The sequence below is a fragment of the Dipodomys merriami genome, unplaced genomic scaffold (assembly GCF_024711535.1).
Source record: "Dipodomys merriami isolate MVZ:Mamm:240054 unplaced genomic scaffold, mDipMer1.0.p SCAF_14, whole genome shotgun sequence".
Classification (NCBI taxonomy): domain Eukaryota; kingdom Metazoa; phylum Chordata; class Mammalia; order Rodentia; family Heteromyidae; genus Dipodomys; species Dipodomys merriami.
Genome location: NW_027202715.1, coordinates 16,062,857 through 16,089,253, shown reverse-complemented (window position 1 = coordinate 16,089,253; position 26,397 = coordinate 16,062,857). Strand labels below are relative to the sequence as shown.

Below are 26,397 nucleotides of genomic sequence, written 5' to 3'. Positions count from 1 at the left end.
AAATTCATCATTCTCCTGAGAAGCTGTAATTACAGGTGTGAGCCACATGCCTAGCACTCCCTTCATGTCTTCAGTGTCTTGACATTTCCATGTGACCACCTCTGCCCCAAAGAAAGCTGTCAGCTATGACAGAATGTTCTGCAGCAGGGCTGGCCCAGCACATTTGCTGTAACCACGTCTGGGTACTGAGTGCTCAAATGGTGGCTGTGTGCCAATAAGCAGAATGTCTAGCTGGGTGCGGTCAGCTGTGGCCGTGGACAGGGCTGGACTGTGGGCTGGTTCCTTGCTGCTCTGGCTCCCAGGGAGAGTGGGGTGACTGGACTGACAAGTGCTGAGATTGTCTGTGGAGCACACCGAGTCACCTGCGTGGATGCCCTAGCTGAGGGTAAGTAAATGCTTGTTTTATGTTGGTGCCAGTACTGGGGCTTGAACTCAGGGCCTTGCACTCTCACTTGGCTTTTTTGCTCAATGCTGGCACACTACTACATAAGCTTCAGTTCCACTGTGGCTTTTTTGCTGGCTCATTGGAGATAAGAGTCTCACAGACTTTTCTGCCTGAGCTGGCTTTGAACTGCGACCCTTAGGACTCAGCTTCCTAAATAGGATTACAGGCGTGCTACCTGTGCCTGGCTATTTACTTCTTCTAAGCCTCAGATTTCTCAAGACTGAAATGGGAATCATATTCTTCTTTACCTAAGGAACAGGTGATGGTGGAGTGGCAGAGGTACAGCTCCTGGGACATAGGATGTCCTTCTCACATGAACACCTGGAGTCCTGTCAGCATGGATCCACTTCCCTGTGAATTCCACAGGCACAGAAATGGTTAAAGAAAACACAATACTGCCAAGAATGCAGGGTCAACTCTACCCAGTGCCGAAAAGCACCTTGGAAAGTGATTTGAACATGTACATGTACATGTACTGTAACTCCTACAGAAATTCTGGCCTGCTTCTAAAAGAGACATGTAGAGTGACATTCATGAAGTCTCCCTGAAATAGCAAAAGTCAACAGTAAAACAATATAAAACTATAAGCAACCCAAATGGCTACCAACAATGGGTTAAAAAAAACTGGAAACAACACAAATATTTATCAGTGACACAGAAGAAATGTTGTGCATTCATACACTGGAATACTATTTAGTCATAAAAAGGAATCAACTTTGAGATCCACATGCATGAACTGCAAAGATCATGCCCAGTGAGAGTTAGAGACTGATGAAATATATAAATTCAGGAACAGGCAAAATAAACAGCATATTGGGTAGAGATACATAGGACAAGCAAGCCAAGTGAAAAATTCTCATGAAAATCAGATGGTAACTTATAGAGTGAGAACACAGGACCAGCAGCTGGCAAGGATCTTACGCTGGGTGCTAGCACACTGCTATTGATTCTTCTTCAAATTTCACAATTAAAATAGCATATACTTGGTTTGTACTGATATTTCACAATAGGAAGAAATTAACTTACATGTTAATTTCACTTTTGGTAATAAAATACTTTATTGGTAACATTTAATGTCAAAAACATATTTCCATCACTTAGCTTCCATTTGTAAATTAAGAGCTAGGTAAAGGACTGGTTCACACCTGTAAATTCTAGTTACTCAGGAGGCCAAGATCTAAAGATCCCATCTTGGAGCCAGCCTGGGCAGGAAATCTGTGACTCTTATCTGGAAGTAGAGCTGTGGCTTAAATGGTATAGCACCAGCCTTGAGCGAAAAAGCTAAGGGCCTGAGCCCTGACTTCAAGCCCCAGTATAGGCACCAAAACAAAACAAAAAAGCTAGTTAAAAAATAAAAAATTGAAAGCCAAGCACTGGTGGCTCACGCATGTAATCCTAGCTACTCAGGAGGCTGAGATATGAGGATCGCAGTGCAAAGCCAGCATAGGAAGGAAAGTCCACCAGACTCTTATCTCGAATAAACTACTTAGAAAAAGCCATAAGCAGGACTATTACTCAAGTGGTAGAGTGCTAGCCTTGAGCAAAGAAGCTCAGGGACAGTGTCCAGGCCCAGACTTCAAGCCTCAGGATGGGCCAAAAAATTAAAATAACTTCATTCTTTCAAAACACAAACTGTAACAATTTACCTTTTCTTACCATTAAGGTATGTCATTTTTAAATACCACAATTCACTTTTCTTCACTTTTCTTCATAATAAATAACTGCATATAAAAGGAGACACTGTCTAGAATTATTTTACAAACATTTTATACAGCGTTAAAAATACTCAAGTACTATCTTGTAAAGATATTAGAAAACTGCATTCATGTAGCACCTAGAATGTAGGATCTGTGATATTTCAGTTGGTATAATGGTTGAGTAAAAAAGAATATGGTTTTCTTCTGTTTTTAAGTTACACAAATAGTAGATCCCTTTTATAAATCAAAGGTTAACAAATGTATGCACATCTTTCATCTTGTCTCCAATTTCTAGATCCAATGGAAAAAGATCCATGTGCAATAAATAATATAGTACACTCCTATCTGAATATAGTTTTTAGTTCACTTGTCTCAATATAATTTACACTTAAAATAACGTTTTATCTGTAAGCAATATATTTCTCTAAAACAGTCTGTAACTCAGCTGGTCACCTATAATCCTAGCTACTCAGGAGGCTGTGATCTGAAGATCACAGTTCAAAGCCAGCCTGGGGAGGAAAGTCTGTAAAACTCATTTCCAATGAGCCACCAAAAAACTGCAAGTGGAGGTGTAGCTCAAGTAGCAGAGAGCCAATAGTTGAGTGGAAAAGCTAAGAGACAGTGTCCAGGGTCTTGAGTTCAAGTCCCAGTACCAGCAAACACAAACACAAAGAAATCTGTAACTCAGATTTCCATTCTCACCTTCTCTTTTCTCAAATCAGAGTGATACCTGTCTTTTTATTGTCTCAATGAAATTCTACTGAAAGTATTACAATAATGTAAAGAGAGACATACTAAATACTAGCATAGTAGAAAATAAATGGTATTAAATACATATGGATCCTTGTTAAATGAGACAGTATTAAAAAAAAAAACACAAGCATGATGTTTATGCTCATCAACTCTGGAGAGTGCCATGGGTGCACATGCTCAGGTCAACTGATGTTTGCAGACATAACCAGCATTCTGCATTCCCACACAATTAAATGCTTCCATATGAATTTGTTTGCTTAAGACACTACACAGCAACTTTGACCATTAAGTCTGACCATTAAGTCTGCTCTTGTTTTTTGAGGAAGGATCTTCTTAAGTAGCCTAGGCTGGCTTTAAGTTCTTGATTCTCCCACTTCAGCCTCTGAAGTATTGGGATGAAACATGTGTACTACCACATACCTGACTTAATCAAGCCACAAATTCTAACACATTGTCTATTACCCATTTGTTCCAAAACAGATGCTTGGGGGTAGGAAGCAGGAAGTTAAGGGGGCTTTATTTCTGGATTGTTGTTTGATTGGAGATTTTGGATGTGTCATGTAATTCTCTGCCTCAGTGAAAAAGGATTCTTCACACTATTGACCAAAATTCTCATCTAGAAATGGGCCCCTGTGCATGCATCAGGTCTGATTTCTGTCCCCGCTGCAGAACTGGCTGAAAGCCAGCCTCAGCCTGCACGCCCCATCCCTCCATCCAGACACAATCAGAACACAGGCACCCAGCACTAACAAACTCAGAATTACTTTGGCGACAAATGGCATACTTCATTTTGTCAACTGTTCTGTAGTGAAGTGATCTCCTAAGATTGAGACTACGCACTGGAACACTTGCCTTCTTCTTCTAGCAAGTTGATCTGCTTAAGTCATCTAAGGAAGAACATGGAAAAATAACCATATCCTCTAAGAAACAGGCACAGCATCTGTAATGGGAATTAAGGCTAAATAAATAGTGCTGGTTAGGGGTCACAGTAACATCACACAAGGGCCTCACTGTTGGTCCTGTAGGCCTGTTTGTGAAGGTGTCGCTCGATCTCCTCCCTAAACACCATCATCCCCAGGAGAGAGTGGGAGGCCTCATTCATGGCCTTGGACTGGATGCACATGCGGTATTGCTCAGGGGTCAGTTCATCCGCACAGTGCTTCTCATGCCACAGGTGGAAGAGGCCAGGCACTGGGGTTCGCAGCACGATGATGTCACCATGTAAGTATTTTCGATACAGATGAACATCTTCCCCACCCCAGCCTTTAACTTCCATGTCAAATCCACCTGCAGGACCAAAGGTGACACTGTGAGTAAAGACCCAACAGCCAGGGCACAGTTAGGTGCTGGAACGGTAATGGCCTGGTCCAGCACAGATACCCATATGAGGGAGGAGACCATGTGGCCATCTACTTTGGAAAGCCATCACCAGCTGATGGTTAAGACAGCTGATAGTTAAGACACTGGGAGCTCCAGGTAAGCTGCCAATAGTACCAGAATGAGGTTAAGGATTCAAGAATACAGGGCTGGGAAAGTGGCTCAGTGGTAGAGGGCTTGCCTTGCATGCATGAGGCCCTGGTTCAATTCCTCAGCACCACATAAGCAGAAAAAGCCAGAAGTGGCTCAAGTGGTAGAGCGGTAGCCTTGAGCTGAAGAGCTCAGGGATAGCACCCAGGCCCAGAGTTAAGGCCCCAAACCTAGCTACTCAGGAGGCTGTGACCTGAGGATCGCAGTTTAAAATCTGCTCAGGTAGAAAAGTCCCTCTGTGAGACTTTTATCTCCAATTAACCATTCAAAAACCTTTAGTGGCACTGTGGCTCAAGTGGTAGAGTGTCAGCCTTGAGCACAAAGAGGCTCAGGGACAATGCCCAGACCCTGAGTTCAAGCCCCACAACTGACCAACGCCCCTTAACCCCCCAAAAACAAAATCCAACAAAACCAAAACCCAAAAAAACTACCTCTGAGCTAGGTATTGATGGCTCACAACTGTAATCCCAATTACTCAGGGGTCTGAGATCTGAGGATCAAGGTTCAAAGCCAGTGTGGGCAGTAAAGTCCATGAGACTCTGATCTCCAATTAACTGCCAAAAAGCCGGAAAATAGAGTTGTAACTCAAAGTGGTAGAATACTAGTCTTGAGCACAAAAGCTCAGGGATAGAATCCAGGCCCTGAGTTCAAACCTCAGGGCTTGAACTGGCACCAAAACCAAACAAAAGAAACCCCCAAACTACCCCTGGAAAAAAAGCTCAATTTAACTGGGTCAGTGGATTCCAATAGCTGATAGTGACACCACCAGAGGCACAGAGGAGACAGAGAGAGCACAGCGAAAGCCAGAGAAATCCAGGAAGTCTGTGCATTCCCTAAAAGTGACATTTGGGCTTCATACTATTAGGGGTGGGGAAGTGGCGCTGTAGCTAAAGTGGTATAGCGCTCGCCTTGAGCTGAAGAGCTGAGGGACAGCGCCCAGGCCCAGAGTTCAAGCCCCACGACCGACAAAAACAAAAACAAAAAAAACAAAAAAAAATGCATACTATTAGGGGTGGGAGTGGGGAGAGAAAGAATTTATCAAATAGTCCAGTCAAGTCAACAAATAGATAAATAAACAAAAGAAAATCAGAGTAAGTCCCGGAAGTAGAGGGAACTCACATTCTAGAGTTGTCTGTCACTAAGTGACCTAAAATATATAGTTTTCAAAAAAAATAGGAAGATATGACTTTCCTACTGCCTGTAATGGACTCAGATATTGGATTTAACAAACACTACAAAGATGCCAGTACAAATATATTCAAAGAATCTATATTTAAAAAACAGAATGTAAGGTCTTATCAAATACACACACAGAGAGGGGGGAGGGAGAGGTAACAAACCAAATAGAAATCCTAGAGTTAAAAAGTACAATAAAGGAAATGAAAGATTCATTAGAGCAACAACAGTTGATTTGATATCAGAAGAGAGAAGCAGAGAACATCAAGATAGATTAATAGACTGCAATCTGATGAGAACCAAGAATACAGGAAAATGAGCAGGGCCTCAGAAATGTTAAGACACCATTAAGTACATCAACATACAGGTAATGAAAATATCAGGAGTTAAAACAATAAGAAAGAAGCAGAGGGACTGGGAAGGTGGTTCAGTGGTAGAGCGCTTGCCTTGCATGCATGAGGTCCTGGGTTCGATTCCTCAGCACCACATAAGCAAAAAAAAAAAAAAAAAAAAGAAGCATAAAAATAGTCACAAATAATAACTGGAACTTTCCAAGCACAATGGAAAGTACTAACATGCATAGCCCAATAACCTAATTAAAATGGGCAAAAGATATGAATAGACAGTTCAAAGAATGTATGCAAATGAATAAGCAAGTGAAAAGATGTCAACAGGAAATTATCATCAAATGAGAATACTTCACAACTACTACAACTTCTACTAACAGGACATATAACAATATTTAATTAATGAGCAGTAAGCCACTTTAGAAAACTCCATGGCAAGCCGTGTGCCAGTGGCTCATGCCTGTATTCCTAGCTACTCAGGAGTCTGAGATCTGAGGATCATGGTTTGAAGCTAGTCCAAGCAGGAAACTTGGACAGACTCCAATAAACTACTTAGAAAAGCTGGAATTAGTGATGTGGCTCAATTGATAGGGCACTCACTTTGAGCAAAAGAAGTTCAGGCAGGGCTGGGAAGTTGGCTCAGTGGTAGAGCGCTTGCCTTGCATGCCTGAGGCCCTGGGTTCAATTCCTCAGCACCACATAAGCAAAAAAAGAAAAAAGCCGGAAGTGGCCCTGTGGCTCAAGTGGTAGGGCACTAGCCTTGAGCTGAAGAGCTGAGGGACAGCGCTCAGGCCCAGAGTTCAGGCCCCATGACCGGACCAAAAAAAAAAAAAAAGTAGTTCAGGGACAATTCCCAGGCGCAGAGTTCAAGCCCCAGGACTGGCAAAAATAAAAACAAAACAAAACAAAAAGGCAATTCTTCAAAAGGGTAAAAAGAGTTCCATAGAAACTGCTAAGAGAATTGAAAACCTTTATCAACACAAAAATGTATACCTAAATGTTCACAGTAGCAATATTCATAACAGCCCAAAAGAAGAAAGAATCCAAATGTCTATCTACTTACAGATAAGCAAAATTTGGAGTAATTATGCAAAGGAACACTATTTGGCTTTGATTGTTTGTTTGTTTTTTGGTCTTGGAGTTTAAACTCAGGGCCTGGGCACTGTCCTTGGGCTTTTTTTTTTTTTGCTGAAGGTTGGTGCTCTCCACTTGAGCCACGGTGTGTGTGTGTGTGTGTGTGTGTGTGTGTGTGTGTGTGTGTGTGTGTGTGTGTGTGTGTGTGTGTGTGTGTGTGTGTGTGTGTGTGTGTGTGTGTGTGTGTGTGTGTGTGTGTGTGTGTGTGTGTGTGTGTGTGTGTGTGTGTGTGTGTGTGTGTGTGTGTGTGTGTCCACTGTCCTTGGGCTTTTTTTTTTTTGCTGAAGGTTGGTGCTCTACAAGTGTGTGTGTGTCTTGAACCACATGATTTTCTGGTAGTTAATTAGAGATAAGAGTATCACTCTAGGGCTGGGAAGGTGGCTCAGTGGTAGAGCGCTTGCCTTGCACGCCTGAGGCCCTGGGTTCGATTCCTCAGCACCACATAAGAAAATGAAAAAAGCCGGAAGTGGCGCTGTGGCTCAAGTGGTAGAGCGCTAGCCTTGAGCTGAAGAGCTGAGGGGACAGCGCACAGGCCCAGAGTTCAGACCCCATGACCGGACCAAAAAAAAAAAAAAAAGAGTATCACTCTATGTCTCTCTCTCTCTCTCTCTCTCTCTCTCTCTCTCTCTCTCTCTCTCTCATTTTCTCTCTCTCTCACCACAGCACCACTTCTGATTTTCTGGTAGTTAGAGATAAGAGTATCACTGTTTCCTGCCCAGGCTGGCTTAGAACCACGACCCTCAGAGCTCAGCTTCCTAAGAAGCTAGAATTACAGGCATGAGCCACCAGCACCTGGCTTCCACTCTGTTTTTCTGGTAGCTAATTAGATATGAGTCTTTTGGACTTTCCTGTCCCAGCTGGCATCCAATCACGATTCTCAGATCCTCTGTTTCCTCAGTAGCTATAGGCCCAATGTTGGGAAGTTAATTTCACTTACTAGTATTTTTATTATCATTTCCTCATCTTATATTATTCAGTTATTATAATCAAGAGGTAAGGTAGAGGGACTTCCTAAATAGTAGCTCATTATAAAAATGAATGATAAAAAACGAATGATGCTGAATGTACATAGGGATATTGTATGACTTCTTCAATTAACACTAGAAAGAACAGATTTTTTTCCCTTTGTCATCAATACTGGGACTTTTCAATAGAAAATTAAATGGGAGTTGATCTCTATTAAAAAAATGAAATTCCTTAAGCTAGATAATCCAAGATTATTTATAACTACAACAACCCAGCAGCACAACAGTAAAGTTATAGACAGATTTTTACAAGAGACCTTTGAACAACTGTAAATATAGTAACGTGTCAGTCAGATGTTTGTCAAAAGTATTAGTGTGCCAGGCGCTGGTGGCTCAAGCCTGTAATCCTAGCTACTCAGGAGGCTGAGATCTGAGGATCGCGGTTCAAAGCCAGCCCGGGCAGGAGAGACCGTGAGACTCCTATCTCCAATAAACCACCAGAAAACCGGAAGTGGCGCTGTAGCTCAAGTGGTAGAGCGCTCGCCTTGAGCTGAAGAGCTGAGGGACAGTGCCCAGGCCCAGAGTTCAAGCCCCACGACCAACAAAAAAAAAAAGTATTAGTGTTCTTTTTCTTTTTTGTGCCAGTACTAGGGCTTGACCTCTACCATTTGAGATGATTCTACTTCCAGACGTTGGTGGTTAACTGGAGATAAGAATCTTGCAGACTTAGGGCTGGAATGTGGCTTAGTGGTAGAGTGCTTGCCAAGCCTGCATGAAGCCCTGGGTTCAATTCCTCAGCACCATATAAACAGAAAAAGAAGTGGTGCTGTGGCTCAAATGGCATAGTGCTAGTCCTGAGCAAAAGAAGCTCAGGGACAGTGCCCCAGGCCCTGAGTTCAAGCCCCAGGACTAGCAACCCTCCCCCCCCCCCCACACACACACAAAAGAAGCCAGGTGTGGCAGCTCACACCTGTAATCCTAGCTACTCAGGAAGCTGAGATCTGAGGATGGAGGTTCAAAGCCAGCTGGGCAGGAACATCCATGAGACTCTTTTTTTGGGGGGAGGGGCCCGGTCGTGGGGCTTGAACTCTGGGCCTGGGCGCTGTTCCTCAGCTCTTCAGCTCAAAGCTAGCTCTCTACCACTTGAGCCACAGTGCCACTTTTTCTTTTTGCTTATGTGGTGCTGAGATATTGAACCAAGGGCCTCATGCATGCAAGGCAAGTGCTCTACCACTGAGCCACCTTCCTAGCCCCAACTTTTTTTTTTCCTGGTCGGTTGTGGGACTTGAACTCTGGGCCTGGGTGCTGTCCCTCAGCTCTTCAGCTCAAGGCTAGCACTCTACCACTTGAGCCACAGCGCCACTTCCCGTCCATGAGACTCTTATCTCCAATAAACCACTCAGAAAACCAGAAGTGGCAGTGTAGCTCAAGTGGCAGAGTGCCAGCCTTGAGCTGAAGAGCTGAGGGACAGCACCCAGGCCCAGTTCAAGCCCCACAACTGACAAAAAAAAAAAAAAAGAATCTCGAAGACTTACCTGCCTGAGCTGACTTTGAACTTCAATCCTAAGATTGAAGATCTCAGATTGCTCCGTAACTAAAATTATAAGGCATGAGCCACTAGCATCTAGGCCAACATGTATCTTAAAGCTAACTGTTAATAATAATAACACTAATAATACACTAATAATAATAATACATTAACAATAGTGTTTTGTTTTTAAAGAAACTAGTGAATACCATGTTATACTTTATATCTTTGTGACTTCATTGTTGCTAATTCATTATAAATTCATTTTGCCTTTTAAAGTACTAGAATTAATCCCAGGCATTTATAATTTAGTAAAAAATAGTCAAATCTGATACCTTTTAGGAAATATGGTAAGATCTAAAGTAAGCAAATAAACTCCATTACTTAAATATAAGGTATACTTACCAATGGCCAGGAAATCCGATCGATACTGACAAGTCATTCCAAAGCCAAAATCTCGCCAAAAACCAGAATCCTTTTTGTGAACCTTAAATAAAGAAAAAAAATTCAGTTTAATTATTAACTAGGACTTTTAATCAAAAAGTTATTTTAGAACAGCTCATGTGTACCTATGCTATTAAATCCTTATAGAACAAAAATATAGTAATCTGCATAAACGAATTTTAAGTAGTTTTACAAAGGTTTCAATTCCACAAGTCAATTTATGACTATAATACATCTTGATCAATATCACCCCTTCATCATTCTCCTCCATCTTTCATCCATACCCTCAAGATATATAGTTCACCTTTTACATAAAGCACCTCGAATATAATTACAATGACGGTACTTGCCTGCCCTTTCTCTCACCATTCATCTCTTGGCTATGCCACCACAAACCATGTTTCAGCTGCCTGGTATTCATTTTGTTAAATTGAAGAACAAGATTTTTTTTACCAGCTGAAGTGTCACTGAATTCAAGCCCTGTGCTTGCATGAGCTGAGGTTACTAACAGGGAAACAATATGGATCTGACCTCAAGGGGCACACATTTTAGGCCCGAGTTGCACAAAAATATTTCCTACTGCATGAGGTCGACTCTTCACAGGCCTGAGAACTCATTTCTCTGCCTCCTCCTGATGGCTAGAGTTTTCTTTTTGTTTTTGTGCATGTCCTGGGGCTTAACTCAGAGCTTGGACACTTGTCCCTGAGTGTTTTCACTCAAGGCTAGAGCAACCACTTGAGCCACAGCTCCACTTTGGGCTTTTGGGTAGTTATATCTGAATTCTACACCCACCATGTACTGGCACACTTTTTTGTAAAGAACCAGACTGGACATTTGTGTTTGGGGGTGGGGGTAACTGAGGCTTGAACTCAGGGCCTGTCCCCTAGATTTTTCACTCAAGACTGGCACTCTACCACTTCAGCCATACCTCCACTTACAACGTTTGCAGGCTAATTGAAGGTAAGAGTCTCACAGACTTTTCTGCCAGGGCTAGCTTTGAATCATGAGTAGCTAGGATTATAGGCATGAGCCACTATACCAGGCTCAGATAGAAAAGTTTTTATGTGTGACAGATACACATTTTTTTTACTTCTGATGCTGGAGTTTGAACTCAGGGCCTGAGTGCTGTCCCTTAGCTTTTTCTTTTTTTTTTTTTCCCTCGAGGCTAGTTCTCTAGACGTGAGCCACACCTCCACTTCTTGCTTTCTACTGGTTAACTGGTTAACAGTTTCACAGACTTTCCTTCCCAGGTTGACTTGGAACTGTGATCCTCAGATCTCAGCCTCCAGTGTAGCTCGGTTTACAGGCATGGGCCGCCAGTGCATGGATATAAGCATAGCTCTTAACTTGTGGCTATAAAAACAAGGTAGATGGGTAGATCTGGATTAGAAACTGTAACTCTTGACCCTGGCCTAGAAGTATGCCACCAAAAACCTGTAAACCAGGTCATATGTTTTGGGCTTTCTCCAGACAGACATCATATTTCTCTGAAGAGCTGAAAGAATGAGGTGTTTCTAGAAAAATCACTCTGGATGGAGAATAGAGAATAGATTAGAAAGAGCAAGGTCCAGAGATAATAGCTATAACTAGGAATAGAAAGCTGGTAGATTATTGGGGTGTATGCAGAAAAAAGAGATGGATAGATGAGACAGATATTCAGGATAGAGACAGAAGTCAGTAAGTACCTTAAAGGGTGGGGTAGGAAGTGGGAAGAAGGGTGACCAAGAATGACAGCAGGCTGTTGTCCTGAGCCAGGGCCCCCCGAGTGTGCCCTTCTCTGAGACCTGGCTCAGAGGAAAGGCTGGCCCAGAGCAAAACAATGTGGAGCTGGTTTCTGAGGTCCCACTCAGGGAAGGGCTGTCCCAGAATGTAACAACTTGGAGCTGGTTTCTAAGCAATCTAGAAACACAAATAAAAATAGGGACATTTCTGTGGAGAGCAGGAATGTTAGGGTCTGTAGAGGAGACAAGGCTGGACAAGAGTAGGGATAGTCTGAGAAGGCTGCCATGCAGGATGGGAGAAAAGATTCAAATGACTAGGTAGGTTTAGAGGGCTCTGTCAGGTTGGAGTTGATTGAGGACAGAGGCATTCTCTTTTCCCATATTTTTATTGGGGAGCATTTCCTCCTATTCTAGAATGTTAAGCTCCCCGACAGCAGGACTTTTGAGATCCTAACCACTGATTGCGATAATACCCTAGCAACCAGAACAATGCCAGTCATATGATAGGCTTTCAATATATAGTTGTTGAATGAATAAGTAGGTGAATCTACAGGAGCAAAATGTAGTAGTAGAACCCAAACTAAGACTCTTTTTTTCCCCAGCACTGGGTATTGAACCAAGTCCTCATGAACGCTAGACAAGTATTCTACCATGGAGTTACTTCCCTATTACCTGCCTCCCTTTTGAGGTCACCAAATAGCTAAATCTGGAATAAAACTCCTATTTAGCCTAGGCTAGCTTTGAACTCAATGCCTCTGCCTCCTAAGAGATAGGATTATAAGCATGTGTCCCCAACACCCACTTATTTAGAGCCTAAATGAGGGTATAAATATTTGACTCTCTTTTTAGTCAAAATACAATCTGGTGCAAAGAACTAAACACCCATTTGACATTTCTACTCCACACCAATTCTGATTTTGTAAATACTATGTCCTTAAAGGAATAAAATTGGAAGTACAAATAAAATTCACTACTATGACCTTGTACTTTATAGTTTCTATGAAAATTCTTCAAGCCAGATGCTGGTAGCTCATGCCTGTAATCTTAGCTACTTAGGAAGTTGAGATCTGAGGATCTCAGTTCACTATCAGTCTGGGCAGGAAAATCCTGAGATTATTTCCAATTAACGATCAAAAAGCCAGAGTAGAGTTATGGCTCAAGTGGCAGAGCACCAGCCTTGATTGCAAAAACTGATGTACAGCGCTCCAAGTCCTAAGTTCAAGCCCAAGTATCAGCACAAATAAATAAGTAATAATTCTTCCAATGTTATCAAACTAAGGGAAAAGAAGTCATTAATTTTGTTTTGTTCTTAAAGCTTTATGGCTTTTGAAAACCTCCCTAGCCCACATTGGTAATATTTGACTATTATATTGCCAACTAAAAACAGCTTCCCTTGGTGTCAATTAATAGCACAAGCCCATCACCCTCTCTCCACCCTGTTCTTGCACTCAGTCCCTGTATCTGATCCCACAAGCTCAGTTCTGTCTCCACACCTTTCTCCACAATGACCTTCCTTGCCCAGCCATAATCATGTATCTTGTCTGCTGCAATAGCCTTCCTAGCTGCCTCCTGCTGGCGCTACACAGTTCTTTCTCCCTCCAAATGCTCCTTTCCCAGGGACTCTCCAAGCCCTGCAGCTCAGCTCTAGACACTGAGCTACACTCTAACCACCTCAGGAGATCCACAGCTGGGCCATCTGTCTGTAGCCATCTGCTTTCTTCCTGCTACTAGCTGGATCCTCCCACAGTCCCACCTCAGAAAGGCCTTTCCACCAAACACACCACACAAAACATCCTGTCAGTTTTCATAACTTGGTGGCTTTGTGTTTTGCTTTGTTTTTGTGCCAGTTCTGAGGCTTGAACTCAGGGTCTGGGTGCTGTCCCTGAGCTTTTTTGCTCAAGGCTGTGTTATACCACTTGAGCCACAGCTCCATTTCTGGCTTTTTTTCTGGTTAAGTGGAGATAAGAGTCTCATAGACTTTCCTGCCCAGGCTGGCTTAGAACTTTGATCCTCAGATCTCAGCCTCTTGAGTAGTTAGGAACAGGCTCGAGCTAATGATACCTGTTTTAAACAATTTTTAGTGGGTTTCATTATATTTTGATCCGATTCACCTCTCCCTTCCCTGCTGATTCCCACCTCCTAAAGTCCTGTTACACTCTTGTCATTCATTTTCTAAAGAATTACCTTTGCTTGTAAGTACTAAGCACTTATCTATTTCAGCTTTCACTAATTTTGCCTCAATCTTTCTTTCTTTCCCTGTAGTTTTCCCTTTGACTTCTTAGTTTATTGTTTTCACTTTTTCTCAATGTTTAGATTCCACTAAATGCCACTGGAATAGAACACAAAAAGAACATTAATAGAAAGAACTGGTAAAATTCTCTTAAAAGTGCTAGTAGCAGTAACTTACCAATGTTGATTTCTTAATTCTAGTAAATGTTCCCTCTTGCTTAGCAGAGTAATTTTAATTTCTAGTTAGTGGGGCTTTTTTAAAACATTAATTTCATTTTAGATTTATTCACTTTATCTTAAATATTACTGAAAGGAAGTTGGCAAGAAGGACTGTATAATTTCCACATTCTGGAACATGAGCTTTTCCCTCTGTGTCCTCAACTTTTTCCCCTTGCCACTGCACTAGATTCTGAAGGAATAAAGTAAAAGCATTTTACTAGGGGTTGGACTACAGAATTGGGTTTTATTTTGTGCTTGTCCTAGGGCTTGAATTCAGAGCTTATGCTCTGTCCTTTAGTTTTTTTACTAAAGGCTGGCATTCTACCACTTGAGCCACAGTTACACTTAACTAACTTTACCTGACTGGGCTTGCTCTGAACACTGATCCTCATATATCAGCCTCTAGACAGCTAGGATTATAGGCATGGCTACTGATGCCTGGTTTTTAATTGAAACTCTATTTTCTATTTGTACAACACACATAAAGGAATCTAGGAAAAACATTTCCAATAAAGTCAGTGTCTCACCAGTTGCTGTTCCACGGGAGGTGGTGAGTCCTGGTTGGCATAAACAATAGCAGGATTGTAAAGACTGAACACCACAGGGTAGAACACCTTTTTACCTATAAATAAAAATATGTGTTCTTATTATACAATGAAGCCATTAAATAAAAGACTGATTATTATTATATGAATTGAGACTTTATTCAAGCTTCAGAATATCCTGTTGATTTGATGAATATAACAATGCTATAAAGCTCTAACTGCAAAATAGAAAAAAATTCAGACTAAAGAGTGCACCTGTTTTATTCTTTTTGAGTTTTAGGAGACAGATACACACAAGTATTACTATTCATTAGGTGAATATGTTATTATTCATTATTTTACCTAATCAGCAATGAGAAATAGAGGCTAACCTCTGAGCATCACCAAGAAATTAGAAATTTCTGCTAAATCCACACTTCAAACTCAATCATTAATAACAGATAATCCAAAGAATACTGTACATTGCATATACATGTAAGGAACAATTAAAATATAGAACTGAAGACTGATATGAGATCTGGAAAAGTTGAGAAGGTTAGGGTTAAAAACACGTGGAATAATAGCGCAATCACTTCAGCTAAGTGCATTGAAGGGACTTTAGTGCCTAACTGGCCATCACCCCTCAATGGAGGAACCCTCTCTATGTATGATTGGCTTCATTCAGCATGGTAGCATGACGAGAAGCCTGGAGTGACACGCTGTCTTTTAATATAGGATCCCTAGCAGGCTCATGGACCTTTCTTAAAGCTCATTTATCTGCCACATAAACCAAAATGTAGTAATAACTTCAAAATGCAATTATAATCTGGAGACTAAATACTACCTCTGGGTTAGCTCAGCTCAGCTTCCAGGACAATTGATTTCTAGATATTAAATACATCCTTTTCACCTGAGCAAATGTCTCTTTCAGCACCTACATTTTAAATTTCATGTTCTATGGAGTAAAACACACCTAACCCACACTTACTCAGAAGGTTCTTGTCAACTTTCCCTAATCAAAATGATTAATACAAATTTATATGCTATGAAGATTTCTATGCAAAAAAGTTTACTATTTTTTTAAATTTAGAATTATTTTTAAATGACAAAATTGTTCATATTGTGGCATGCAGCATGAGGTTTTGATAGATGCATATTCTGTGTGAATGATTAAAACAAGTCACCATCTCGTACAATACAGTCCCTGAACTTTTTCTCCTGTTGCAGTTCTTTAATACAGAAGACTTCTTTTTATATTTGAAAGACATTTGATTTATAAAATTTTCATCTGCTCATTCATTTCCAAAATATATCTACAACATAAAGCAAAGTATTGTAAATCACTTCAAAATGAACTCGGAATCCAAACACTACCTGCCTCTAGACCCCAGCACTTGTGCATCATATGCATGCAATTGCATACATGGATGTGGGGCTGCTATCTGCCTGAGGCTGAGGCTGAGTACTTCTGGTTCTTACATCTTCATACCACCTGTGTGGCTCTTTTTCCAACTGGAGTTGCTTTCTCCTTGTCATTTTCCAAATTTCTTTTTCTTTTTTCTTTTTGGGTCCAGTCGTGGGGCCTGAACTCTGGGCCTGGGTGCTGTCCCTCAGCTCTTCAGCTCAAGGCTAGCGCTCTACCACTTGAGCCACAGCGCCACTTCCAGCTTTTTTCTTTTTGCTTATGTGGTGCTGGGGAATCGAACCCAGGGCCTCATGCATGCAAGGCAAGCGCTCTACCACTGAGCCACCTTCCCAGCCCCTCATTTTCCAAATTTCTATTCCTCTGCATTTTAAAATTTTCTTTGATAGGACTGAACCCAGTATGTCCATCATTGAGCTGTGCCACAAAGCCCTTTGTATTTCTTTATCTGACTTCAAATTCAGCCATTGGAATCTGACCCCAAGAAAACAAAGGGGATAAACTGCTACTTAGCATTCCAGTTACATTGTACCTCGTATAACTTAAGAAAATATATTCTAGGACTTAATTAAAACTTACTTTTTCTCAAATTAGTTTGATTCAACATACGGGTTATGCCGGCACGGTTCTGCATTCTATACTCTAGCTCATCTACCAATGTTTTACGCACCTGGCTCAGAATTTAAGCGGCAGCTGTTAAGGAATTCGGCTGAGAAATATATATCAACATCACAGAAAAACATCAAGACCTCTCCCTTGTCCCAAGCTCGGGCACCCACATTTAGTCCTCGTCCACGATTAAATTCTTCATTCAGTGAGACCAAGGTGTAATTGTGAAAATTAGACTCACTATGAGGAAAGCACATATAACAAACAGTAAGTCCCACTTAAAAATTAAAGCTTTTCCTTCATCAGAATTACGAAATGGCTTATACTTCACGTGTACCATATCATCAAGAGGCTAGTCCTTAGCTGCCCTAAATTGAGGTAGTGCCTCAGCATAACTGGTGGTGTGAGATTTACAAGGGGACTACTGCCCTTTGAGATCGTAAAACTCACTGGGGAGAGGATACATATACACATGGAAAAACAGCCATAAAGTGGGGAACTAATAATGCATTCCACATGACTAAACGACATGCAGGGAACTCTTCTCTCTCCTCCTCTAGGTCTTTGTTAAATACTCCCTTGTCAGATGGGTCCTGCCCATACACTGCAAGTAGCCCCACCTGACTCTCTTTTAGATTCCTCCTCAGGTATGGGCATCGCCTTCCACATTCCATGAGACCAAGGATTTTGTTCTGTGCATTACTATCACAAAGTACCTCTCACAAAGTAGGAACGCAATAAAAAAATCTGCTGAATGAATGAATGAACAGAAGTTCCCAGAAAAAAGACTGCTTATGTCTGGAGCAGTGAAGAGATGTCAGATGTGGAACCTCAGTTATATACCTTCATTAGAATCCTGAATCCAGTGGTAAAAGAGTATAAATGTCAAATATTTATTCTCCAAAGCAAAGAGGTAAAACACTGGACAACATTTTAGGGAAAGCTCTCAGATAGGAACAAAGGGGCCCTAAATGAGAAAAGTAAGAACATCAGATCACAGAACTAATTAAATAGGATAGAATAAGAGGAGCACCTTCCATGCCAGGTTAAAAGGACTTGGCAAGGAGAAACTAGCCGGTTTTTCTGCCAGGACAGTGCTTGTCACAGTAAGGCCCCCAAACCCATAGCAGTACAGCCTGCTGGCAAGGAGTCGGATGCAAATTCTCAGCTTCCCTTCAGACTCACTGATGCAGACAAGTGTGGAGTGGAGCCTCTATGTTTTCTAATGAGTGCTCCAGTGCCCAGACAATACAGGTAAAGATCCTTGAGCATACACAGTCTATGCAGAAGACTGCTTTTACAACAACACAGCATAAGAAAGGGGAAGAAATGGAAGCAAAGGCTCATACAGTGCCCAGAGGAAACTCCATGTACTCCCCATCTCATGGCCTATGAAAGCTCTCTCTTCTTTGGGGAATACGGCCCTTTACTATCCTGTATGAACAGCACCACGTGGAAGAGGGACGTATCCCAAAATGTCCCTCACACCACAGAAATTTCCTAGGGGTGGGGCAACCAGGCTCAAGTGGTACCAATCCTAAAAGCTCCACTCCACCCGGCCACAGTGATTGGCTCAAGATGGGGAAAAGGTTGCTTCTCCTTTTTTGTTTTGTTTTGATAGAAAGCTCTTTCTTCTCTGATGGCAAAGATGTGAGCCCACAGCTGCTAATAGCCACATCCCTCACAATATGGTGCAAGCCAATCCTCAAAGAAAACAGATATGTTCAAGGCTCCTGTTCTAGTTCCTGATACCTCAAAGTTATTTGATTTTTTTTCCTCCCCAAATTTGGTTGTAATAATGTTTTCATTTCTGGGATACATCCAAGACTCTTAAATACTGCTTCTCAGGAAAACTCGAGGTAAAACCTCTCAACCCAGGAGTTTTGACAACACAGTGCTAACTTTAGTAATTCAGTGATTGGTACTAAGTAGGCACTTGAAAGAAGGGGAAGAAATGGAGGAAGGGGAAACTGAGGTTATGTGGTAAGGGTAGCAAGGAAGGGATAGGGAAGAGGTTCTGGGACATAATCAGGAAGTAACTCATCAGAGGGAATTAGAGGTAAAGAATGGAAGACTGTGGTTCTCAGCTGAAGGAGGACCAGTAAAAGGTGGCGAGCCCTGATTATGCACATCAAGGTTGTGTCCCTGTAGCACAGGGGAAGACTTAGCCATGCCTAGTCTTCATCCAACTACCTCAGCCAGTGAATTGCAGGCAGAGTACCAGGAACACAGTAGGTGGCCCTCAACAAATGCTAGTTGAATGGTTAAGAATGGCTGGTCAGATCTGTACTCTTTAGGAATGGACATAAAAAGCAGAAAGGTAACAACAAGCATAGGATCCAGTTGACATGATTGAAGACACTGGATCTAATAATTTGTAACATATTTACATTTAGAACATATTCACATTTTACAAACCTAAGAACATTTTAAGAGGGGTTGAAGGCATGGCTCAGGTGGTAGGGCACCTGCCAACGAGCAGTAAGCATCAGATACCAAGTTTGAGTCAGGATCTCAGATAAAAGAGAACATTTAAGATTGGTATAAAAAGCTATTGATGGTGACAGAAAAGAGGCTGAATTTGGTAGTTGAGTCATACCTGTAGACCCACAATTTACAGAGGAAGAGACTGAAAGCTAAAGAGTGAAAAGTGTTATGTAGCTACTATTCATTTACCTCTGAGCCCGCTCTAGGTACATCATCAGATGTGGGCTGCCTCCACACCACTGCACTGTGAGGTCTGGGTGAGAGAGGACCGAAACATAAATAGTAGCTACTGTAGGGTCTGGTGGAAGATGAGGGAGACCTAAGCATCATCTACGGGGAGAAAAAAGGATTTGAGAAAAAGAAGGAAAGCAAAGTGACCAGTAAGAAATAACCTCAGGAGATTTTATCAAAGGGCAGGAAGTTACCTTAGCAAAGGAGAAAACAGCAGCAAGTACACAACAGGTAAGCTGAAGGAGAAGATCCTGAGCACACCAGGCTGTCCACTGCACAGCTAAGGAAGATGAGCTGGGATAGGGTGGCATAGGGCACAAGGGTTTACTATCACTACCACCACCCACCAGCCAACTTTCAAACAGCAAATATTCAAAATTAACTCTAAACATCTAAAATCTTCATTCTTTCTTTGGGGTGGGGAGTGAGACAAGGTCAATGTAGTCCAAGCTGGTCTTGAACTTGTGATCCTCCCACTTTGGCCTCCCAAGTACTTGGATTACAGGTTTGTGCCTAAAGTGAAGTTCGCATTCTTGTAATATTATTATTATTATTTATCAAGAACTTCCTATGGACATGACTCACCAACCTTGTAACAGATTCTAGGATAGACTTGACTTGGGACAGTCCTTCTTTACCAAAATACACCACTGTGAGATGAATCCTCTTGTCCTGATGAATACAAACATCCCTAATGGAAATAAAAAATAAAAGTTTGTTCAAAAATGTAATTACATGGTGTGTGTGTGTGTGCGTGTGTGCGTGTGTGTGTGTGTGTGTTGTGAGTGTGTGAGTGTGTGTGTGTGTGTGTGTGTCCTGGGGCTTGAATTCAGGGCCTAGGGGCTATCCCTGAGGACTTTTTTTTTTTTTTTTTTGCTCAGTGCAAGCAAGCACTCTACCACTTGAGCAACAGCTCTACTTCTGGCTCTCTGGTGGTTAATTGGAGATAAAGAGTCTCATGGACTTTACTACTTGGGCTGGCTTCAAACAAACCTCAGATCTCAGCCTCCAGAGTCTTAAGATACAGGAGTGAGCCTCTGGCACCTGACTGATAACATCATGAAGTTTTTTGTTTTGTTTTTGTCAGTCATAGGGCTTGAACTCTGGGCCTGAGCGCTGTTCCTCAGCTCTTTAGCTCAAGGCTAATACTCTACCACTTGGGCCACAGCACCACTTCCAGTTTTCTGGTGGTTTAGTGGAGATAAAGAGTTTCATGGCCTTTCCTGCCCAGGCTGGGTTTGCACTGCAACCCTCAGATCTCAGCCTCCTGAGTAGCTAGGACTACAGGCATGAGCTACTGGCACCTGGCTCACATGAAGTTTTGACAAGAAAATGAAAAAGGCACAATGGCACATAATGAAATAACACAAAGTATTAACACAGAAGCACAATGTTGAAAGCACACCAGGAAAGGTGCTAAGTCTATGTCATGGAGTGCCTCCTCTCAGAGGTATGGACACAATCCAACATTATTGCCACATTTCCAAACATTCTTAAACAACTGCTTTGACATTGCTTTCAGAAACCCATTATAAGCTACTCAAAGAGGTCATTTCAGATAAGAAATAAACATTGAAACTTTGGATCAAAGAGTTATATCTTCAATATGGCTAATTGCAAAATTATATCTGCTGTCAATGAATTACTATTTGCCATGAGTCACATAAGAATAATGTAGGCTCTGAAAGCAATTCCATGAGAAGCAAAAAAGTATGATTTAGGGGCTCATATCCAGAGAAGGTATTTGAAACAGGTAAAACTCATTTGGAAGTATGGATTCAAGATATTTTGTTCAAGTCAGGTGCCAGTGGCTCATTTAATCAGGTAATCCTAGCTACTGAAGAGGCTGAGATCTGAGGATTGTGCTTCCAACTCAGGCAGGATAATCCACGAGACCCATCTCCAAATTAACCACCAAAAAGCCTGAAGTGGAGCTGTGGCTCAAGTTGTAGAGCACTAGACTTGAACACATACGTTCAGGGACAAAAACCAAGGCCCTGAGTCCAAACCCTAGCACTGTTGCACACACACAAAAAGATATTCTGTTCAGAATGGTGCTGACTAATCTTATGAAACTAAAGATTGGGCTTATAAAGCATTAAAACTAGTATGTTAATTAAAACATGTAGCAACTGTAAGTTTAAAACAAAAAAATACCAGTCCTCACGGGTAGATAGATAGATAGATAGATAGATAGATAGATAGATAGATAGATAGATATAGTAGTTTCTCACTTGTTCTTTCATTTTTCTTAAGTAGTTACTCTAATGAACAAAATTTAAGTTTTTAAGACTCCATGTTTTGAAATATCTGATTTGTGTGTATGTGTATGTGTACTGGGGTTTGCACCCAGGACCTGGGCACTTCCCCTTAGCGTTGTTGCTCAAGGCTGGCACTCTACTACTTGAATGACACCTTCACTTCTGGCTTTTGTTGGTTAATTGGAGATAGGAGTCTCCTGGACTTTATGGCCTGGGTTAGCTTCAAATGGGATTCTCAGATCTCAACCTCCTGAGTAGCCACAATTACAGGTGTGATTTACCAGTGCCCAGCTGAAATATCCAAACTTAATGGCCAAAAAGAGAAAAACATAAGTATTCTGCTTCTTGAATGGGAATAATTTTCTCCCACTTTTAGATGAATTTTTTTTTTAAAGTTTTGAGGCTATTTTAACCTGAAAAACTCAAATTGTCCTCATGGGATTGTCTTGGGAGATAACAATGTTCTATATTTTGACTGGTGTTGTGGTTTGGGAATATATCTGTCAAAAGTCATGAAAATATCAATTATTCTTAAAATGTCCTTTGAGTTATCCTTAAAATAGTTGGATACTATTGGCTCATGCCTGTAATCCTAGCTAGTAAGGGAGGCTGATTTCTGAGTAAAGAGATTTAAAGCCAGCCAGTCAGGAAAAGTTCATAGGATTCTTATCTCCAATTAACTATCAAAAAGCTCATAGTAGAAGTGTAGCTCAAGTGGCACCGGCCTTGAACGAAAAAGCTAAGTAACAGTGTCAAGTCCCTGAGTTCAAGCCCTACTACCAGCACACGCGCGCGCGCACACACACACACACACACACACACACACACACACACACACACACACACACACACACACACACACACACACACACACACACACACACACACACACACACACTGTCCTTAATATAAACGGATTTAATATGCTTAATTTTTTTTTGATTCTGGTCCTAGGGCTTGAACTCAGGCATGAGCCATGGGTGCCTGGCTGTACAATTGATTTTTTAATAACTTGTTCTAAAATGAATCACACACTTCCACAACTCACCTAAATTAGCTTCTAATAGTTGTCAACTTCAATATATTTCATAGCTCCAACCATCAAGAAACACAATATACTACATCTGTGAAGGCCAGACGTAAAATTCTCCTAAAGCCTATGAAATTATTCTAGAATTCTAAGCAATTATATGCAGTGAAGTGAATTAAACCAATCTGCACAAAATATGATTTGTTTCTTTTTTAAAAGAACTTAGCCAAATTCAGAAGCCCCACCAGTTACCTGAAATTCTGCATAAACTGTGCAAATGCTTCAGTTCTTCCAGCGAGAGGTACAATGATGTTAATGATTGATCTAGCAATGTCAATCATTTCACTCTTCACTTTCATAAGAGGTCCAAAAGGGCGGAAGAGGGTCACATGTCTATATTCCATAAGGTCTGCTTTCTTAAAAAAGAGCTCATATTGTGTGCCCTTATCTTTTTCTGTGCGATAATAACCTGAAGGAGTTTGGAACAGAGACATATTCATGTCAAAGTTTACACATTCCATAGGAATACAGGCTTTACAGTCAAAGATCAAACTAGAACTATAGAGGTTGTTTTTTTAAAATCTATTTGTGAAAGTAGTTTTTACATACTGAACAGTCAATAACAACAACTATTTTTAGTTTTTTTTAAGGAAGCTTATTGCTTTGCTTTATTAATCAGACCATAAAATAACCCACATACAGTAAAATAGCTTTTGAAAGTCAATCACTACAGTAACCACATGACAAATTATTTTTAGAAACATTAAATTTGAATCCAAGCGTCAAAATTTCTATTGTTTGGTTCAACTCAAAAAAATGAACCAATTCTCTTCATATCAATTACTGGTGATAACTATGGTCTCAGCTGTGAGGAAGGGCCGGTTCAGTGAGGAAGACAGAAATATAAGCAGGCAGTATATTGAATAAAGTAAAGTCAGACAAAGAAAAATGAGTACTTTTTTTTGTGTGTGTGCCAGTACTGGAGCTTGAACTTGGCCTGGGCACTGTCCCTTACTGTTCTGACTCAAAGTTGACACTCTACCACTTAAGCTATAGCTCCACTTCCAGCTTTTTAGGGGTGGAGCTAGGGAGTGGGGGGATGGGGGAGTGTGGTTAATTAGAGATATGAATCTGCTGAAGAGTTCCCTGCTTGGGCTGGCTTCAAACGATGATCCTCAGATCTCAGCTTTTGGTGTAGCTAGGATTACAAGCATGAGCCATCTGCTAGATATCAGTCATCTGCTAAACAGTGTCACACTCAGGAGAAAGAAGGTAAGACTTATACATGTGTTAGTCAAAATATGAGAATAAATTAGTATATAAGAGAGATTTGTCCCAATATTCCTGAGGTTTATAGTCTATCTAGAAGTGAGGTTGAAGATTACTTCCTGAAAGAAGCAACATATGAGCTCAGGTTTGGAAGAGGAACATAAGTTATCTAATAATTATTTTAGGAGAAAGGTCAATGGCACAGTGGAGAAGAAAAGAGTTAGTTCCAAGCTGCCAAATATAAAGTTGTTATAGCTTCCTTTCATTTTAGAGAGAGTAGATGTTAGAACATTTCACATATTACTTATATCTTATTTCCTTTGCCATTTTCAATTCTTCCCTAAGCCATCAACCTAAGGTGAGAAGACAAAAAAAACGCTGAGGAAAATTACAAGAGTTTTGAAAGAATCCATCAAAAATGGCAGGAAAAGTGCCAGAAGAAAAAAGAGGAAGTCACAGGAGAGGTTGGCTGAAATGCGCTAACAAAGCACCTGTCCTGCTTTGGGAGTCATGACTTGGACTAAAACAAAACACTGAATGTGGTAAACTGTTAATAAAAAATAACGTGTGTGTGTGTGTGTGTGTGTGTGTGCGCGTGCGCACGCGCGCGTGCGCGCGCGCACGCGCTGATCCTGGGGCTTGAACTCAAGGCCTAAGCACTGTCCCTGAGCTTGAGCCCAGCCCCACTTCTGGATTTTTAGTAGTTAATTGGAGATAAAAGGGTCTCATGGACTTTCTGGCTTTGAACTAGAATCCTCAGATCTCAGTCTCCTGAGTAACTAGGATTATATGCATGACACCTAGCTCAAAAAAAGAACTTTTAGGAAATATTTATGCACAGACAGGCTAACAACTGTAATTCAAGCTACTTGGGAGGCTGAGATTGGGAGGACTGCTGTTTGAGGCCAGCCTGGACAGAAAAGTTCACAAGAGTCCTTCTCAACTGAGTGCTGGGCCTGATGGTGCATGTCTGTTATTTTAGCTAAGACAGGAGGCCTAAAGTAGGTGAATTGAGGTGCAGGTGCATTGTCAGGCAGGAAGTAAAACTCTATTTCAGGTCCAGACAGACAAAGGATCCATGTTGTCCCTTATATGTGGAAGCTAGATTTAGCTTACAAACTCTTAAGTAAATACACTGGGTGGTATGCAAGTGTATAGAAGAAATGTATTAACTGAAATATGGTAGAGTTAAGGGAGATCTCAAATAGTGTAATTCCTTAGAAGGCCAAAATCAAAGTTCAGCAAAATAACATACCAAAGTGGGTACTCCAAAGGGGTGGGGTGGGGTAAAGGAGTAGACAAATGAAGAGGAAAAGATTGGGGAAAGGCAGACAAGAATGCAAAATTAAGAAGAGTAAGGGAAAGGGTAGGTAGGGGAGGGATGGGTAAGAATTTTGAAAGAAGTGACATTGATCAAGATATATTGCATACATAAACTGCTTTGTTGATGGCAACTCCTTTATACAACTACTTAAAAAATAATTTAATTAAAAAAATAACCAGTACAAGACTGGGTGCCAGTGGCTAATACTTGTTAAGTCTAGTTATTCAGGAGGCTGAGATCAGAGGGTCAAAGTTTTAAACCATCCAGGGCAGAAAACTCCTTAAGTCTTCTTCATCTCCAAATAACTAAAAAAATGCCTGATTAGAGGCTTGCTAAAGTGGTACAGCACCAGCTATGAGCAAACAATTTGAGCAAGAATGTGATGCTCCAATACTGGTACACACAGGAAAAAAAAATCAGTGCAAAAAAGGGCTGGATTTTGTATTAGTACCAAGCTGTTTTCATTAGTATAGCTCAGGCCTGCCTGAGGGCAATGGAACAAAATAGAAGACCCAGAAACACCCAAAGACCTATAGCCATCTAATATTTGATAAGGGAGTCAAAACCAGAGGCTGGAAGAAAGAGCCTGTTCAACAAATAGTGCTGAGAAAACTGGTTATCCACATGCAGAAAACTCAAACTGGATCACTACCTATCATCTTGCACCAGTATAAATTCAAAATGGATGTCAATATAAGACCTGAATCCATGAAACTATTACAGGAAGGAGTAGGAGAAACACTAGGACTCCTTGGCATAGGCAGAAACTTTCTGAGTAAAAATCCAGAAGTACAACAAATCAAAGGAAGACTTGATAAATGGGACTGCATCCAACTAAAAAATTTCTGTATGGCAAAGGATCTAGCAACAAGCTACAGAATAGGTGATTTCTGCCAGCTATACACAGACAATGGCCTAATATCCAGAATATAGAGAGCTTAAAAAACTAAACCCTCAAGGAATCAACAACCCAATTAACAAATGGGCTATAAAATAAAAACAGAGACTTCTCAGAAGTAAAACTGGCCAATAGACACATAAAGACAGGCTTAAC

At 41.2% G+C, this 26,397-nt stretch overlaps 1 protein-coding gene across 2 annotated transcripts in view; it reads right to left on the bottom strand.

Moving 5' to 3' along the window:
- Nucleotides 1-246: 246 nt before the first annotated feature.
- Nucleotides 247-26,397, bottom strand: part of Csgalnact2 (chondroitin sulfate N-acetylgalactosaminyltransferase 2) — a 42,869-nt gene continuing 16,718 nt past the window's right edge. For both annotated transcript variants that reach the window (XM_070020831.1, XM_070020832.1), the window contains exons 3-8: nucleotides 23,003-23,219; nucleotides 20,049-20,150; nucleotides 16,803-16,981; nucleotides 14,713-14,807; nucleotides 9,978-10,059; nucleotides 247-4,182 (exon numbers count right to left, since the gene is read on the bottom strand). In XM_070020831.1, coding sequence (XP_069876932.1) covers nucleotides 3,890-4,182; nucleotides 9,978-10,059; nucleotides 14,713-14,807; nucleotides 16,803-16,981; nucleotides 20,049-20,150; nucleotides 23,003-23,219 — 968 coding nt within the window. In that variant the 3' untranslated portion in view covers nucleotides 247-3,889. The remainder of the gene's footprint in view (nucleotides 4,183-9,977; nucleotides 10,060-14,712; nucleotides 14,808-16,802; nucleotides 16,982-20,048; nucleotides 20,151-23,002; nucleotides 23,220-26,397) is intronic.